This window comes from Euprymna scolopes, chromosome 31 (genome assembly GCF_053919585.1).
Source record: "Euprymna scolopes isolate OS-2025 chromosome 31, ASM5391958v1, whole genome shotgun sequence".
Classification (NCBI taxonomy): Eukaryota; Metazoa; Mollusca; class Cephalopoda; order Sepiida; family Sepiolidae; genus Euprymna; species Euprymna scolopes.
The window spans coordinates 36,463,328-36,482,303 of record NC_136512.1 but is presented as its reverse complement, the minus strand read 5'-3'; the positions used below and the strand labels follow the sequence as shown (position 1 = coordinate 36,482,303).

The following is an 18,976-nucleotide window of genomic DNA, read 5'->3' as shown; positions in this document are numbered from 1 at the left end:
TGTTATTTTTCTCCTAATGTTTTCATTAGCCAATACCCGAGCTTCTCTCAAACAAAGGTCTGAATGACCTTTTTTGGTATAATCTTCTTTTTTGTTTGAGCACAGTGGATCTCTTTTGTTAATGTGTTACATTCATAGACGGCCCTGTGACACTCCTATGTAGCTCACTTGCCATAAAACTATTTTCATACTTTAAAACCTAGCTTTACTCACGTATTGAACACGGTTGAAGTAGATACTGAAAATTTATACATAATATATACAGAAAATATAATATACACATACATATGTTTGTGTGTGTGTGTGTGTGTGTGTGTGTGTGTGTGTGTGTGTGTGTGTGTGTTCTTTTGACAACTGATAACTGTCCTTCTCTTTTTAGATTTTCATCTAAATTGCATGTGTGCGCCAGATACAGGCATCGTAGGCAAATCTGTAGCCGTGTTTCCGTACACCATCAAGAAGAGAGTGAATGACGAGTTAACTATTTCAAGGTAAAGCGTTCGGTCTGCAGGCATATTCACACGCATCAAAAGTAGGGAAGTTGTTCAGTGACAAGTTTCCACAACCTCCGTAAGAGAAGGGAATACACTTGTCAGTGACCGCGTTATAGAAGTAGTAAGTAATCTCGCCATAGCAGTTGCTCGGTGTGACGCTATAACTCTCAAAACATTCTGCAAAACAAAAGAAAAACAACTTTAACAATATCACGTTTTACAATAAAAAAAAAGAAAAGGGGACAAAAAGAGAAGTTGCTTCAAACTACTAAAACAATCCATAAACTCGATAATCAATAAAATTCCACCTCTTCACATGCTGGAATTCTTTTCTGTTTTACTCCTTTTTACCCTAAAATACACATATTACCATCTGGAGCATAGGGAGCTACTATTTGGGATTGGGTCTAAAAAGAGACTGGGGAGTTGAGCAGCGAGATCATATTAAAACTTGTGCAGGTTAGTACAGTCAGGGAAGCAGGAAACATGTAAGGAATTCTAAATCCTAGCGAGGAAAGAAACTATTAGAGAAGAAGGTTTTCTGATATCTAGGAACCTCAACAGTTAAGAGGTGGGATTTTGCGGTTTGTTGGGTTGAAAGTACATACGTTGAGGGGGAACAAGTGCTATGAGCTCATCAGAGCACATTGCATTAAAGTACTTGTAAAGCAGGAATAGGGATTCAACATTGTGGTGATGGAACAGAGATTGCAGCCTGTGGATAGCGTGGGATCTATTAGATTTAAAACTCTTTTTTGGACCCTGTCAAAAAGTGAAAGACTAGTGGTAGTAGTTTCTTTTTTAGTTTTTAGAAGGGAATCACCACTTATCAAGGCCCGAAAGCCATTCGATGATAAGGGTTAATTAGTGTAAGGTGGTCAGTGAGACAATGGCTCAGTTATCATTTTTTGGTGGAAATTGGGATTGGACTATTTAAGAGGACGAGATAGGAAGAAGTTGTACACATTGGACTTAAAGACGACCATGTTGTAGTCAGCTGAAAAACTTCCACAGGTGGGTAGTTCTAGGAAAGAAGCTTTGTCCATGGAATTTGTGCTTAGATTTAGGCACTGATTAAGAGTAGAGGAACTTGTTGGTTGACAAGTGCTTTTTGGGAAAGTTTGGTGGGGGTGAGGACCATTGAATAAAGCTCAGACAAGCATTTTCTATGAAACTAATGACAGAGCAGAGACAGGCTTACAACATCTTTTCTGTGGGAAAGAGGTTGCAGGGAGAAGAAAAGGGTATCGCTTGCTCAGCTTTGAAATTCCCTCTGTTTCCTGCTTCCCTGATTATATCACCATCCAGAAATTTCAACGTAATGTAAAAAACATCTTGCTACACAACATCCCGCTTAGGATGTCCCTATAAATATAATCCCTTATTCACCATAGCCCTTTAAGTCTTGTGCTTTGTTTTGGGGTAAATAAAAGGTTTTAACAATGCAACAAAAACATTTGGTCTCCCACTGACAGCCTCGATGTCAACTCCGATGTTGTGTGCCATGGATTTATTCTACTTTATCTTCTCTTCTTGTTCTTGCCGTGTAGTCATCTCTCACATTGGCAGCTGCCAGAGGGATGCATGTGGTGTCATAATATGAGTTATTTCCTCTTAGATGCTCCCCCTCCAATAAAAAGATAAATATATAGGCACTTTTGCTCCCCCCCTACCACCACTTCCGTCAATAAAAGTTATACACATGTATTTCAAACCTATCCCGACTTATGTCTCTATTATTAATTCATATCTGTTATCATCCAAAGATAACTTAATACCATTGCATGCAGGTTCACAAATATAAAAAAAAAAAAATAATAAAACTGTGACAAACAAAATATTATAAAAAGTCACTGACATTCGAACTTGAAACCCGACTGATAGAAAACGAAAAGGTGACATATGCAAATTAAGATGGAATCGAAGTCGAATTTGAGCATATAACTTTAATTTCAACATTTCAAACTATTTCGGCCGTTATCATGATGAAGATATGACTAAGCAGCAACATAGCCATTTACCGGCAAGGAAGACATAGTAACATGGCTGAAAAGTTAAGGTTGGTAGCGAGACTTGAAAAGATAGATGATGTGCCTATTGCAGTTGTATCTGGAGGGAGATGCATTGGCCCTCTACTTGGAGATAAGTGAGAGTGACCAACTGGACGTTGAGTAGATAGAAACTCGATTAAAGGAGGCAATCACAGATTCTGCATTCACAGCCTATAGGAAGTTAATCATGGTGGAATGAGCTGGCAAGCAGGTGGACGTTTACATGAACAATATCAGATGCTTGCTTGGACTGGCTGGCTTCGGAGGAGTCAGACTTGCCAAACTGGTTTTGGATATAGGGTTCCCTGATGCCACTCTTTTTGAACTCCAGCAAGCACCAAAAATTGAGACCTTAACCATGAGAGACCTTATAGCAAGAGTAAGAGTGCTAAGGTCAACTAGGGACCAAAGCCATCACATGAGCCGTGAGTTCATCCAATAGTAAATCTGCTGTTCCTATCGGGAATAGCCCTGGCACAGGAGTAAACTGCTACAGATGTAGCCACAAGGGTCACATAGCAAGAGATTGCTGAAGATGTGGAACCTATTGTTACCAATACAGCAAGGTTGGTCACTGGGCCTAGGATTGTTCGGGAAATGAACAAGGGGATGAGGCATCAGCACCAGCTTACTCCTCCACCAAGATATAAATGCGGCGTTCCCAGACATTGTCATCTACATTGATTGAATGCTGTGTTTGGCGTTAACTGACACAGGATGCTTGCACCCAATAATAGATGCAAATCAATGTCGATCCTGGAAGACAGCAAAAGTGGACTATTGGAGGCTTGTCCCACGCGTGCTGTGGGAAAGGAGAAGTCACTATTCCAACAAATGATAGTGACTGTGTTAGGATCGATGCTCTAGTGGTGTGTGGTAAATCACTCGGATTTGATCTGTTGTTAGGGATCGGTGCAATAAAAGCATTGGGAGACATTACTGTTAAACGTACGAGTGCAGTCCGAATCGGCATTGGGAAAGTCTCCACATGTGTAGCTATCTCCATCAGTGAACCGGACTTTACTGCTACGTTTTACCACTGATAACAAGTATGGATCATAGCATGGAAATGAGCAGATAACTGTCCACCTGAAAGAAGTGCCAGAATATCGAGTGGCTGCAGAATTTCGATCAGATTATGATCAAGAACTCTGGGCATGGATGGACAAGGGTAAGCTTGAGCCAAAAAAGACTCAGACCTCTCAAAGGATTAATTCTGTTGATGACCATGATGCAGTGGAATAGGGTGAAGGTGCAGCCAGTGATGGACTACCGTGAAGATGAATTCATAGTGAATGCAGATAGTTGCCTTTCTAAGATACACGAGTGGTGCCAAAAAGGAGCAAACATGCCATTGTTTGACCTCCGGAGTACGAGTACACGAGACACTGTAGCCATACCAGACAGTAGAGGTCGATGGAAATAGAATCTGTCTGACATGTTTGGAGTTTGGATTGAACGTGGCTCCCCTTATTATGAAGGCTATCATTAGCAGGTTCCTATTGCAGGAGGAACCTGTGAACTGCACTACGTCGACTTACATCAATGATATCTTTGTTGACGAAGACATTGTGCCCGAATCTCGAGTCAGGGAACATCTAGCTCGATTCGGGCTAGAATGTAAGGACCCTTAACGGCTTTGGGACAGCACACGTGTGCTGGGACTGACAGTTTTAAGAGATCACAGTGTCCTGTGTCCAGAGGGAACGCAATTTTAATATCATATCGGACTGTATTTTCCTTATGTGGAAAGCTTGTAGGACACTTCCCAGTATGTGCATGGCTGCGTGTGGCATGCGGAGTAATAAAGAGAAGAGCCTGTTTAATCACAACCGGCTGGAATGACAAGGTGACAGACTCCCTACTTCGGCATATGATGTGCAAGAATGTGGATACAGTAAAACGGAATGATTCAGCAGAGAACTGAATGTATGGGTCAATGCTAGTGTGCTAGCAACTGGAGTGGCATTGGAAAGAGATGGAATCTGGCTGAATTGGATGGTGTGTTGAGAGGAATTAACTTGTCACTTCTGTGGCAGACCAAGCTGTTGCACATAAGTCCGACTCCACATGAATGTCAGACACTCTCAGCAGAAAAGTGCGAGTTCACACGAAGGCTGGCAGTGATGTGCTTATTAGGAGACGACTAAAGAAAGTAAAGAAATATGACTCTCAGTAGCATAGCATTGGTTGCGTTAATTCACAACATGGCCGATCAATTGATGGTTCACCACAATGATGGTTCAATGCCATGAAGAAGGATGTGGTATCCAAGCCACAGATCAGTGCCGCACATGTCGCTGAGCTGAATGCGGCCCAAATCATGGCCATTCACAGAAACAGTGGACATCCAGGAGTGCGACACACTGCTTATTTTGCCCAAAGAATTTTCCCTGCAACGACAAAAGTGGCAATACAAATGTGCATGAAATACTAATCTATAAATCCAGCGCCAGTTTTTTTTTTTTGTTTTTTTTTCCATGTCCATCCCCAAAAAAGGCACGGCGCCACTTTGATGTAGAGGGCTACTATCAGGACTATAAGTTGTAAGAATGCTATGTAGGGAGTTGAGCAACATCTAGTGTATCTGGTCACATTACACTTGAACTTCTGCATGTCAGTACAGTTGAGAAAGCAGGAACCTGGAAAGGTGTTCCAAAGTCAAGCAGTTCTGGGGAAGAAACTATCAGAGTAGAAGGCCTTTTTACATCTAAAGATTTCTACTGTGTAGGGGTGGGATTTTGCTGCTTGTCGAGTTTCTCGGGGGTATTCATATCAAAGGGCTTGTATTTCGTTTGAGCATCCACCATTAAAATACTTGTAGAACAGGCAGAGGGATACAATATCCCATCCATGGAACAGAGGCTGAAGCCTAGATGATAGTTTAGTTGGTAATTCTCTTTTAAACTCTGTCCAGGAACAAGAGACTAGTAGTGGATGCACCAGCCCAAATATGACAACAATACTCCATACATGGGCGAATGGTAGTCATCTAGAGGTACAGGATACTTTCAGGCATAACAAACTTTTTAGCACGGTAAAGAGAGCCCACCTTCCTTGCAGCGGCCCTGACAATGCTCTCGATGTATCTGTTTCAACTCATACTCCCTATGAACGTAAAGCTGAGGAGTTTGAAAGAAGTACTTTCAGGTAATGTATCGTTAGCCTTAGCTATTGGTGGTTGAGAAGGTTTCTTGTAATTATTGAAGGAAACAAGCTTAGCCTTGGCAGCATTGAATGTGACCATCCATTTTTGTCCACATTCCACCACAGATTGGAGGTCTTCCTCTAGTGTTTCTGCCATTTCCTTAGATATGTGTTCATTCGTTTTCCCCTCGTGCCTGTTATAGAGCGTAGTGTCACCAGCAAATATACCCATCTCAGAGACAATTTTATCAAGGAGGTCACTTATGAATATTAGAAATAATAAAGGTCCAAGGATAGACACCTGAGGTACACCCACATTTATATCATTGTTTAGATGTACAACCATTGAGAACAACCTGGATTCTTCGCTTATTTGAGAAAGATTTAATTATGCTAAGTATTCGTCCAGTCATACCATATGATCTGATTTTCCTGAGAAGACCACCGTGCCAAACCCTGTTCAAAGCCTTAGATATATCTAGGGCTATCGCTCTATTCTCCCCTGCTTTATCCAGTGTATGATATATATAGTCGGGGATTACAGTTAGGATATCTGCTGTAGAACATATTGTTGGTCGGTCAGAAGGTTAGCATCTGTAACGTATGGGTCAACTAGAGCTTGGTTAATTATGGATTCAAATATTTTGGCAAAAAGTGAGAGGAGGCTAATGAGGCTATTATTTTATGGGCCAGTTCTTTCAACAGAATTCTTGTAAACTGGTACCACAGAGACAGTTGTCCAGCAGTCAAGAAAGCAAGATTCGTTAAGCCATTTGTTGTAAAACTTGGAGAGGACTGGAGCAACCTCAGTGGAGCATTTTTTCATAGCACAACTGGGATGAGATCGGGTCCACATGATTTTGAAGTGTCAAGGTTTTTTATGATATCATGCACTTGAAAAGGGGTGATTTTAAAATCATCTGGTGTGGCGTCTGTCCGCAAAGGAAAGTAAGAGAGGAGTGGTTTGCTGAGTCCAATGTGGAGTTAGAAGCAAACCGACTGGACATAATGTTAGCCTTCTCAGTTCAAACAACCTCATGATTATTGGATAGTGAGGGAATTGTTGATTGCCCATTATTTACTACACTGTTATATATAGATTTTCCAGTGCTTTGATGTGTTTTCTGATGGTTTTGGTATATTCTCTCTTAGCTGTTGCTATTTCTTTCTTACAATTACTTCTAGCTTCTATAAACTTTTGTCTGTTTGTACTGAACTTATGCTGGTTAAGTCTGCACTGTGCATGCTGCCATTGAGCAATGGCAGCTGCAGAAGTAGAAGTAAACTATTGGAAAGAGTGGGGTTTTGGACCATTCGTTACACAATCATTGGAACTGTGCTCAGAAATTGATCTAGAAATGAAGCATATTGACCTTGCTGATCTGGGAAACGTGTTGGAAACGTAACCATCTGTCATAGGGAATGAGATATAGAGAAGCTATGTGTTATGCTACCAGCTACGTCTGTGTAAGTAGAAAATCCAAACCAATTACTGTGGTGGACATTGAACTCACCAAATACATGTACTTGTGCACTAACATTGAGGAAGAGTGCTGTATATATACTTGCTGTCAGAAACTTGATTGATTAGGATATAGTCCTGGGTCGAAGGAGAGCGGTAGAGAAAATATAAGTAGCTAATATTATGTTGCATGTTAAGTCTAAAGCACATAAAGGCCTGGTCGTTTGATTTTAGTTTTGTTTCTCTAGTCAAGGGGAGAGTGTTTTGAATATAGACTCAAAGTCCGTGCATATGTCTGTCTGAGTCCTTATGGCAAAGTGAGAGATAACCAGGCATGTTAAAGTGGTTAGAAGGGATGGGGGAGTGTAGGTTAGTTTTACTTAGCGCTAAGATATTTGGGGTGTTTGCTAGGAGAAATAATTCAACATCTTCTAAATTAGTTCTAAACACGTGGATATTCGTGAATGCAAGCCTCAAGGGAGGAGGCAAATTGGTTTTGTTCGAGTTTAAAGCTGGTTTAATCGTAATTTTTTATTGAACTATCACTTTATTTTATTTAAAAGTTTCAGTTTTTGGGCGAAAGATGCTGGCTGGACAAAGTGGATTGTGCAGAATACCAAACATGAAATATAAGTAGACTATCAGCCGACTCCTCATCTACAGGATTGTAGCCTCAGAAAAACCCACTGGCGATGGATGCAGGGTCCCTTTCCATGCACGACATGGCACTACAACCATCCCAATATTATACAGCTGATAATGGAATAGCTTCTCCAAGCGCTACCAACTATCGGTCAGGAACAGCAATCAGAAGCTGTCAATCTGGTACCCTCAACCTGTCAGACAAAAATCAACCCAACTCAATTGCATCGACATAAATGGTACTCAAGCACCCCCAAAGTGCCCAGTTTTAGAGAATGGGAACAGGGAATAGCATTTATTGCCCTAGTCAGGAAACAAGGTCGACCACTGGGTGTTTCTGTTGAGTCTCTGTGATCGTATTTCTGCGCCTGGCTAATAGACAAAGAAGGAGCATGAAAGCTGGGTGATAGATAGCCTATCTACTCCTTAAGCAGTTTAGGTTTGCAAACCGATAAATTGTTCCAGTTACTAGCTCTAGGAAAGTCGTCGTCCAGAACTGAAGAGGCCTCTTTCCCCTAAGTTTAACTTCAGAGTTTTCCTTCTAGACGGATGACCTGAGAAGATTTATGGGTCCATCAGCACCGAGAGGATTAGCCCTATACCTGAGTCCTAAACCAGGTATTTCTGTGACCTCGCATGAGTAGTTAATGTTAATGGGTTAGTTATTAAGTTATTATCTACTAAAAAATTACACTCCTCAAAATAGTTAAAAAAGACATTACTATGCTTTCCATTTCATTGTTACTGGAAGAGGGGATAAGTAAAACTTCATGTGGTGGAAAACACTAAATTTGCAACTGGTTGGGTTGAGATGGAGGAGTTTGTATTTGGTTAAATATTGTTCATATGTCAGTTTAGGAATAGGATAACATGTTAAAGTATGATTAAATTGATATTAGGAATTAAAATAAAATATGATGACCGAACTCTGGATATTTAAGACGATAGGAGGGAATAATAAAAATTTATCTATTCAATATAGATTCAAAATAGCAACATATCTATGATTTGAAGTACAATTCAGTATAGGTGTATCTGGAAATAAAGTATAAGCTGTGGCGTAATCTATAATATAAATCTCACCTGTCTGTTTAAATGTATGTATGTATGTATGTATGCATGTATGTATGTATGTATGTATGCATGTCTGCCTATAACTTTCGACAGAAGCGAGTTTCACGAGATCAGTCTCGTTTTGAAGCTCGCCCCTCGGACAACAAATATCGAAAAATTGGCTATAAACATTAATTCCTTCACCCTCAACTGGGCACTTTTCTACAGGGAGGGGTTGCTATTTTCGCCGATATTTTCTAAAGTCATTTCTTTTCGATTGACTAACCTTAATTTTAACCTTTGCCACTTCCGGTTTGGTGATGGATGCAACAGCAGTTGCATCCATCACCAAAGAAGTCACTTTTTTTTTTCATGTTCTTTTCCTCTATCATGGTACGGGTTCGAACCTGCCTGCGTGCTACCACTTTTTTTTTTTTTTTTGCTCAACACACACCTCCGAATACTCGGACAATGCCAAGCACTCAGGCTAGTCTTCTATAATTTAAATCTTACCTGTCTGTTTAAATGTATGTATGTATGTATGTATGTATGTATGTATGTATTTCTACGCCCATTTATTTGTAAAATAATGTGTGAAATTTGCCATCATCATCATTATCTACAGCAGAAGTGGGTGTCTTGTTAACAAACATTTTATTTAAAAATAATTTTTTAAAAAGTCGCGGCGTTCAGTTGGATATTTGATTTCGTTTGATTTCTATGTCCATTTATTTGTAAAATAATGTGTGAAATTTGCCATCATCATCATTATCTACAGTAGAAGTGGGTGTCTTGTTAACAAACATTTTATTTAAAAATAATTTTTAAAAAAGTCGCGGCGTTCAGTTGGATATTTGATTTCGTTTGATTTCTATGTCCATTTATTTGTAAAATAATGTGTGAAATTTGCCATCATCATCATTATCTACAGCAGAAGTGGGTGTCTTGTTAACAAACATTTTATTTAAAAATAATTTTTAAAAAAGTCGCGGCGTTCAGTTGGATATTTGATTTCGTTTGATTTCTATGTCCATTTATTTGTAAATTTATGTTTGAAATTTGTCATTATCATCATTATCTACAGCAGAAGTGTGTGTCTTATAAACAAATATTTTATTTATAAAAAAAAATGTCCAGGCGTTTTAGTACTGATCTGTTGGATTTTGTTCTCGTCTGATTCCTACGTCCATTCCTTTGTAAAGTTGCACAAATGAGTGCCTGTCTCTTCTACAAATTGTTTGTTTTGGATTGTTTTGTTTTTTTTATTCATGTCAAACTCATTAAATTGTACCTATCACCTTCATCCTGATCATTTAGGATATATGACTTTTTGAATGCTCGTTCATGTGAATTTTACATGTATGTGTATGTATGTTTATATATGTACATGTGTATGTATATGTATGTATATCTATGTGTATATGTATGTACAGTGATGATCATATTTATTGGCACGGTAAAATAAAAGTTAAATTTTGTCTAATAAATTCTAAAAAAGGGATTAAATTAAAGAAAATAACAAAGTATATTATGTATTTTTAACTGGCCTTTCCGATGCAGCAATCGGATTTTAGAAAAAAATAAATAACAAAGGAACAACAAACATAATTGCAAAAAACCCTTGTTCAAAATTATTGGCACGGCTTTGTTTTTCTTTTAGTATCAGTATAATATCAATCAATTTCCGGTTTACATGCTTTCTGAACTTTTTATAGCCATATTATGCTTGTTTAACGCTAATTCAGTGAATAATTTTTTTCAGATAATTTTTAGATAGCGATTTATTTAAACTATTATAAGTGACTAAATTATAATTTTCAATCGCCATGGTTAAAACTAAGGAACACAGCGAAGACGTCAGGAAGCTTGTTGTAGCATGCCATACCAATGGGGAGGGCTATGATAAGATTTCAAAGAAGCTAAACCTTCCCAAATCCACTGTTAGAGCCATAATAAACAAGTTCAAATCGCAAGGCCACGTTATGAGTTTAGAGGGTAGAGGGAGAAAAAGGATTCTTTCCCCAAGAGATGAACGGAAAATTGTTCGACAAGTAAAACAAAACCCAAGGATCTCTGTTGGGGAGATTGTTGATGAACAGAGCACCTCTGGAGTGAATGTATCTCGACATACAGTTGGTAGAGTTTTGAAGAGAGCTGGTTTAAAAGCATGTCGTCCGAGAAAGACTCCCTTATTGAAGCCTATGCACCTGAAAGCAAGGCTAGCCTTTGCAAAACGTCATATTGATAAAGATGTTGCATTCTGGAAACGTGTTCTATGGACTGACGAAACGAAAATAGAGTTATTTGGCCATAATAAAGTGTCTTATATTTACAGAAAATCTGGCAAAGCTTTCCTGCCTAAGAACACTATACCCACAGTGAAGCACGGTGGAGGCAGTTTGATGTTTTGGGGATCCTTTGCTGCCTCTGGACCAGGGCGACTTGTTAAGGTCACAGGTAGCATAAAAAAGGAAGATTATGTTAAAATATTGGATGAAAACCTGAAAGACTCTGCTAAAGAGCTCTCACTTGGTCGTCGTTGGTGGTTCATGCAAGATAATGACCCAAAGCATTCGGCTAAACTGACTAAGAAATGGCTTGAGGACAATCATATTAATGTTTTGGAGTGGCCATCACAAAGCCCAGACCTTAATCCAATTGAAAATTTATGGAGAACATTAAAATTGAGGGTAATGCAAAGGAAGCCTAAGAATCTTATTCAATTGGAGGATTATTGTCAGGAAGAGTGGGCTAAAATTACTACTGAAGAGTGCAACAACTTGGTTGTAAACTATGAAAAGCGACTGAGGAAGGTAATCAAGGCCAAAGGCTATACAATTGATTATTAAATAAATCGTGCCAATAATTTTGAACAAGGGTTTTTTGCAATTATGTTTGTTGTTCCTTTGTTATTTATTTTTTCTAAAATCCGATTGCTGCATCGGAAAGGCCAGTTAAAAATACATAATATACTTTGTTATTTTCTTTAATTTAATCCCTTTTTTAGAATTTATTAGACAAAATTTAACTTTTATTTTACCGTGCCAATAAATATGATCATCACTGTATATATGTATGTGTGTATATATGTTTATGCATGTTTGTATGTATATATGTAAAAAAAAATTTATGGGTACATAATTTTATAACACTTTTGAAGAACACCGAACGTAGTGTCATAATTGCTGAGGGTTCAGGGTTTTTTTTTTTCTATAGTTTAAACATAAACCATTAAAAAGAAACTTTCGAAAAGACCAAAATACACTTCTAAAATATATTTCTCCTAAGCATAAATTAGATAAGGGATGGGGGCAGAAAAAAACCCTATCAAGACGTCTTTCAGCCAACCTTTTTCAAGATTAACGTTGGCAATTGGGGAGAAAACATCGTTTAAAAACGTGGTCAAAAGACCATAAATTAATAGCGAGGGTAAAAAAAAAAAAGAAGAAATTGTATAGGGAATAGGAGAAAAAAAAAAAGAGAAACAATCTCAACGAATACCCATAAGTTCTAAATTATGGATACATTCTCTTTGCTTACACAGAGATGGTTGGGTGCAAATTAATGTATAATGCATCAAGAATTTTTAAATGAATTCTCGAACGTGCTCTGTGTAAAGCTGAGAAAGTTTCATCCGTGTATCCGTCAGTGCAAATTTGACACTGTAATAAATGTTCACCAATGGCTGACTTATGAGCTGGTAAACACCCGGATGTTGGCATTTTTTTGTGCGTACGTATTGAAGGCGGGGGGACATGTTGGGAAATTCTAACCTCCAAACGTTAAATGGTATGGCCCACGTAGTCAGCATCACACTGACCGTTAAATCGATAAACAACCATATGTATATATATGTTTGTGTGTGTGTGTATGTGTATATATGCATATGTGTATAAATGCATATATATGTATGTATATGTATATGTAGTTAAATGTATGTGTATGTATATGTGCATAGACATGTACGTATTTATATGTGTATATGTATGTATATGTGTGTTTGTATTTGTATATGTGTGTGTATATGTGTATGTCTATGTGTATGTATGCACGTGTGTATGTATATGTATGAATGTATATTATGTATTGTGTATGTATGTATATTTGTATATATGTGTGTATGTTTATAGATATATGTGTGTATGTGTGTATGTGTATATATGTATGTGTGTGTATGTATATATATGTATGTATACCAATGACCGTCTTCAGTGTCATGTCTGCTTGAGCCTGTGAATTCGCCAGTAGGACTAAAAAAAAAAGTAATTTTTGGGCTCACGGACTTTAAGAGCCTGAGGGAGTGGCACTCGTCTGACAAAACGTTACCATCATCATATATGTATGCCTTAAACTTTCGACAGAGGCAACAGATTATCATAAGGTCGATCTCATTTTGAAGCTCCAACCTCGGACGACAAATATAAAAAAAATTGGCTAAAAACAGTAATTGCTTCACCCTCAGCTCCAAACACCCGGGTAACGCCGGGCACCCAGGCTAGTTAATTATAAATAGAAATAGGGATATATTTACAGTAGATACGAACATATGGAAATTGTAGGTATTAAGTATATTTCTTAATAAAGTTCTTCTGACTTCTAATGAGGAAAGATAACTTCGCCTTTTGTTTAAAAAGTATTATCGGCTCAGTTTTTTATATTACGTTTTGTATTACTTTCACCCATCGAAGAGAAAGAGAGATATAGAGATTGCTATTTAATATAGATCACTAAAAATCTAAGAACAAAACTATGGCTAATAAATATCTATTTTATCGCTTAGCTATAGGATAAGGATATGATTATAACTTACTGAATACAGTATAAGATACACATTAGGATATACAGGAGCTCAGAGGTGTAAGAATTTGGAATAATGTTTATTGTACAAAACAAACACAGGCAGTCGTCTTAGAGGCAAAGTATCTATTGGATATAATTGAATATAATTGGATATAATTGAATAAAATTGGATATAACTGAATATAATTGGATATAATTGGATATAATTAAATATAATTGGATATAATTGAATATAATTGGATATAATTGAATATAATTGAATATAATTGGATATAATTGAATATAATTGGATATAATTGAATATAATTGGATATAATTGAATATAATTGAATATAATTGGATATAATTGAATATAATTGGATATAATTGAATATAATTGAATATAATTGGATATAATTGAATATAATTGAATATAATTTAATATAACTGAATATAATTGGATATAATTGAATATAATTGGATATAATTGGATATAATTGAATATAATTGGATATAATTGAATATAATTGGATATAATTGAATATAATTGGATATAATTGAATATAATTGAATATAATTGGATATAATTGAATATAATTGGATATAATTGAATATAATTGGATATAATTGAATATAATTGAATATAATTGGATATAATTGAATATAATTGGATATAATTGAATATAATTGAATATAATTGGATATAATTGAATATAATTGAATATAATTTAATATAACTGAATATAATTGGATATAATTGAATATAATTGGATATAATTGGATATAATTGAATATAATTTAATATAACTGAATATAATTGGATATAATTGTACGTAGCATGCTAGCAGCACCATTTGCTCAGTTTTGAGAGAAACAATAAATGGGGAGTTGTGATTCGTTGTTCTAGTCAGGAATTAAGACCAGACACAAGCCATCTCAATCAAGTCCCTGATATTGTAACTCTGCACCTGGCTAATTAGACAAGGAATAAGTGTGGTACTTATGCGATGGTTAAAGCTTATCTATTCCTATACAATATAAGTTTACAAACTGTAGAATTTGATACTGTCACGCACTCTTGGAAATTTGTCAACTATGACTGAGGAGGTCCCCCTCCCTAATGTTTCAGGGCAGTGACATAGATCAAATGTATAGGCTTTGTAACTAGGCCAACCTTCACCCAGAATAAGTGACCTGAAAAAATCTGCAGATCCATCACTCAAAAAGAAGTAGCCGTATGCCGGGGGGGGGTCAATACCAGGGGTTTTTTTAGCTCCTATAACTGGAAAGATATTAAGTATCATACTTAAATAAAGTTTTGCCCTCATCTAAATAAATTAGCATAAAATATTTAGAGATTTCTCTCTTATTATAGATAGAAGTGATACTATCAATTTAGCATGGTGAAAAGACTATTCAGTTTTTTAGGAGTTTGTTTGAAAATAATAAGTGAAGAAAAGATGTAGAAAATAAGATAAATACATACAAAGAAGAAAATAGTGTTAAATTTAATTTATGGCTTTATATAAAATGAACAGATAAAGATTTACTTAATTCATCCAGTTATAGACACGTGGTCATCCTTTGCTGCTTATGTTTAAATGCCACTAGTGATACTAACCTACTTAGAAAAGGCATTGAAGGGGGGTCTCAATTAGGCATTAGGTGTTCTTTAGGGTTACGCAGTAAAAGGTGTTTTTATGTCAATTTCTGATTTTTTAAAAATGATGATGGGAGAAAGGAAACCTGGAGGTGAGCAGCAATTGGACATTACACACTACGGGGCTTCCCATTTCCTATCACGGATTGTGACCTGTTGTGGTTTTCAGTGTCGAGGCAGTTAGCACAGCAGAACTCTGCAACTATAATACGCCAACTGGAATTGATCTTTTATGAACGTGTCCCACCTAGTGAACTATTGACAGATAACGACAACCTTCCACAGCAAAGAACTCAGGATGTTCGCAGATGAACTTGAGATTTTGCTGTGCATATGCCCCGACCGGGAATGGCATAGCAAAGTGATGCCATCGCACTGTAAAATGGATTGCAGCTAGAATGCATTGCTCAATACCAGAGGCAGTCTATAGGTACAACATGACTCCAAAACACAACAAGTCATCTTTGACCTCACCAGCCAATCTTATATACTGGTACAAGGCCTGGGTGAAAGGAATCAATGTTATGCCAATAGTAGCAGGTTCTGAGCATAGTCCCTACCAAATTGGAGACTATGTGTGGGTGAAGGCACTAGAGAGTTGTACCATGAGATTTGGCCAGGGTCAGGTAACCGAGATAATTAGTCCACAGTCTGTCTTGGTGAATGGGATGCCCCAACATGTGAAGGAACTACACCCCTGATACAGTGTACTCTCGCCAGAAGAAGATTCTGACAGAATAACATCCTCGGAGGGCAGGTCAGAAAGTTTGATACCTAATGACGAAACAGAGTCGGAAGATGGTCATTAGGCAGAAGGAGAAGTGCATGCTCCTGATAAAGCCCACTGTTCTGAAGAGGCCCGACAATTGCTAAGAAGCACCCAACAAAGACGACCACTGTCGGGATGTTGCATGTGTGTGCAAGAGCAGTCATGGAAACAAGTGTCCAAAGGTGGCGTGTGCATATTGTGAAAAGTCATTGACACTCGAACTCAAAACCTGGCTGATAGGAAACGAAATGGTGAGATATGTAAATTTGAGCATATAAAAAAGTCAGCATTTCTTTCATTAGCAAAACCATTCTTTTTTTTTTTTGAATGAGTTGTTTGAACATACGGTTAATATGCATGTCAATGGGAAGAAAGAAATACAGATTTTCTATAGATATTGAAACAGGAAAAGGAAAAGGATTGTCATTTTTGCATGTGCCGAAAACATTGCAAGCTGAAGAAAAACTTTTTTTTTTTGCATGAACATTTAACGGTAATAGGCAGTTCAAAAGCAAACTTTAAACATAACTCCAAAGGAAAACATTGACTCCGATATTTTCTGTAAATATCAGTTATACTCTGGGTGTGTGTGTGACACCATCGACCCTCTACATGCTAACGTTCTCATGCACGTCTACTGTCAAGGCTGTATTTGTCAGTCAGTAGATCAATTCATTTGTCCATCTGCTCTCAGCTATGATCTGTATTCAACTGTGCCTAACTCACTAGTATCATCAACTGTGTCTAACTGGCAACTATCCTCAACTGGACTGTCATAAAACATTGCAAATACTCATTGTCTGTTGTAAACTTTTACCCATTATCGTAAAACCCATTGCCAATCCTAAATATATCTCAGGTCCTTTAGTTCCAATAATTTGCAACACCTTAATTACAATCGCACCTCAACTCTCCTTTGTCTACATCAGTGAACAAATTTCTATCCACTACCTTTCTATCAACCACATTTTCCACAACTTTGTTTTCCCAATAAACCTATTTCTTCTCCTTTTGATATATTTCTTTTTTTCTCTCCCCTACTTCCTAACACATGGGGAAGGGGTAGATAGAATTGATTGGACTATTTTTTGCAGTACCCACACATTTCAGTGCAAAAATTCAGACATGGAAAATTTCTGCTCTAATAGTTTAGACCATTTGACGGTGGAATTTCCTCTCTGTATCGTATTTCCCTAACCATACAGAAATTTTAATGTAATGTTAGCACACATCTTGCTACCTAACTCTCCATCCAAATTTCTCACCCCTATAAATCTGGTCCCTAACACAGTAGCCTCTTACTATTACACGAGAGGAAGGGGAGTCTGTTTATATTGCATGTCAAATGTTCACTTTACGGCACATCAGCCTTTTTGAGAGGTTATAAAAACAAAGCAGAACATACTTTTTATATCTTCTTTGCATCTCTTGAGCATGTCGACTCTCTTGGAAAATAGCTCTTTCATGCATAACAACTAAAGCAAGTTTCATTTCTCTGAACAATTAGAACTTTATTCAGCTTCAGATCCCTGTTTTCTCTGCTCATCCTTAGAAGGGGGGTGGGAATTTTTCTATCAATTTTTCTGCCATATATCACTATCTCTCGTCGTCTCCAGAAGAAGTTTTTCATCTTCTTAAAATAACTGACGACTATGGACAGTCAAACTCAAACTGTGGACTCTAAACTTGAACTGTCTAAGCATGTGTGCATCCCTACTTTTTATTTGAGAATGGGATGTCTGTGGGTGATCTCCGACTGGATATACCTGCAGGCCAATGTGTCCATAACATATAAAGTGTACATAGAAGATACTGTCAACTCTGTGGAAAATAAAGTAGGCTTCCGCTACCAGGCTAGAAAATTCTTACATCTGCCAGTATCTAATTTCTCTATAAAGTCACCATTCACCCATGCATGGGGTATTGTTGCCACATTTGGATTGATACACCAACTATTAGCCCCTCCTTCTTAAACTGGATGAAAAAAAATAATTCTAACCTAATAGAATATGCGCTGTCTGCCACACTCCAGCCCCTGTTGCATCACTGCAGTATTGCATCCCTGTGCTTGTTTTACAAGTATTGCCACAGAATCTACTTAAATGAACTTACTATACTTATACTTTATCAATATAAATACTCCCGACCCACATGACTAGCAGCAAAATCACACCCCTTCTCTGTAGAGATTAATAGATGCTGGAACATTTGCTGCTTTAATATCTTCTTTCCTTGGGCTTTTAAAATTCCTTTCCTGTTCCCTATTTCCATGAACATGCCAACATACAGAAATTTAAATGTAAGCAAACATCTGCTTACCCAACTCCCCAATCAGGTTGCCCCTCACACACGTTATAAATCTGGTTCATACCACTATAGACCCTTATGCTTCTGTGGCAATGTACTTTACATGGGGTGAACAAGAAAAAAAAATGGGATTTTTACATTTCTTTTCTCCTTTAAGAAGTTAGAGTTTAGAGATAAGCCAGATGTATGTCGTTGGTTTTCCCAATGACATAAAATCTACCCAGGTGTGTGGTGTCCTCTTGTAAAGATTGACTCTTAACTGTCTTTTTTTTTATTCCATTTTTAGTGCAGCCCGAAATAAAAATGTTGTTTATTTTCGTCTATTTTATTTATCTACAGAGTCAGTGGAACTGTGATACTATAAGTTTGGTGCAAAAACAATATCGTTTTCTCACACGTTACTTTTATATATGATTTCTGAATTAATTCATTGATATATATATAGCCATGTATATCGTTTTTCGCTCCATCGAATTGTGTTATTCCTTACCGTTCTCAATCTCTTCATTTTTTTTTTTGCAGGCTTTTCGACAGCATGGACAAAATTTAAATCCGCACAATTTTCTTGTTCCAGTTCAAACTAGATTGAAAAACTGTCGAGACAGCTCGTGA

General features: G+C 37.2%; 1 protein-coding gene across 1 annotated transcript in view; it reads right to left on the bottom strand.

The window, feature by feature from the left end:
• Nucleotides 1-226: 226 nt before the first annotated feature.
• Nucleotides 227-18,976, bottom strand: part of LOC145255693 (PI-stichotoxin-Hcr2g-like) — a 25,506-nt gene continuing 6,756 nt past the window's right edge. Inside the window, exon 2 of the mRNA XM_080114267.1 lies at nucleotides 227-671. Coding sequence (XP_079970393.1) covers nucleotides 487-671 — 185 coding nt within the window. The 3' untranslated portion in view covers nucleotides 227-486. The remainder of the gene's footprint in view (nucleotides 672-18,976) is intronic.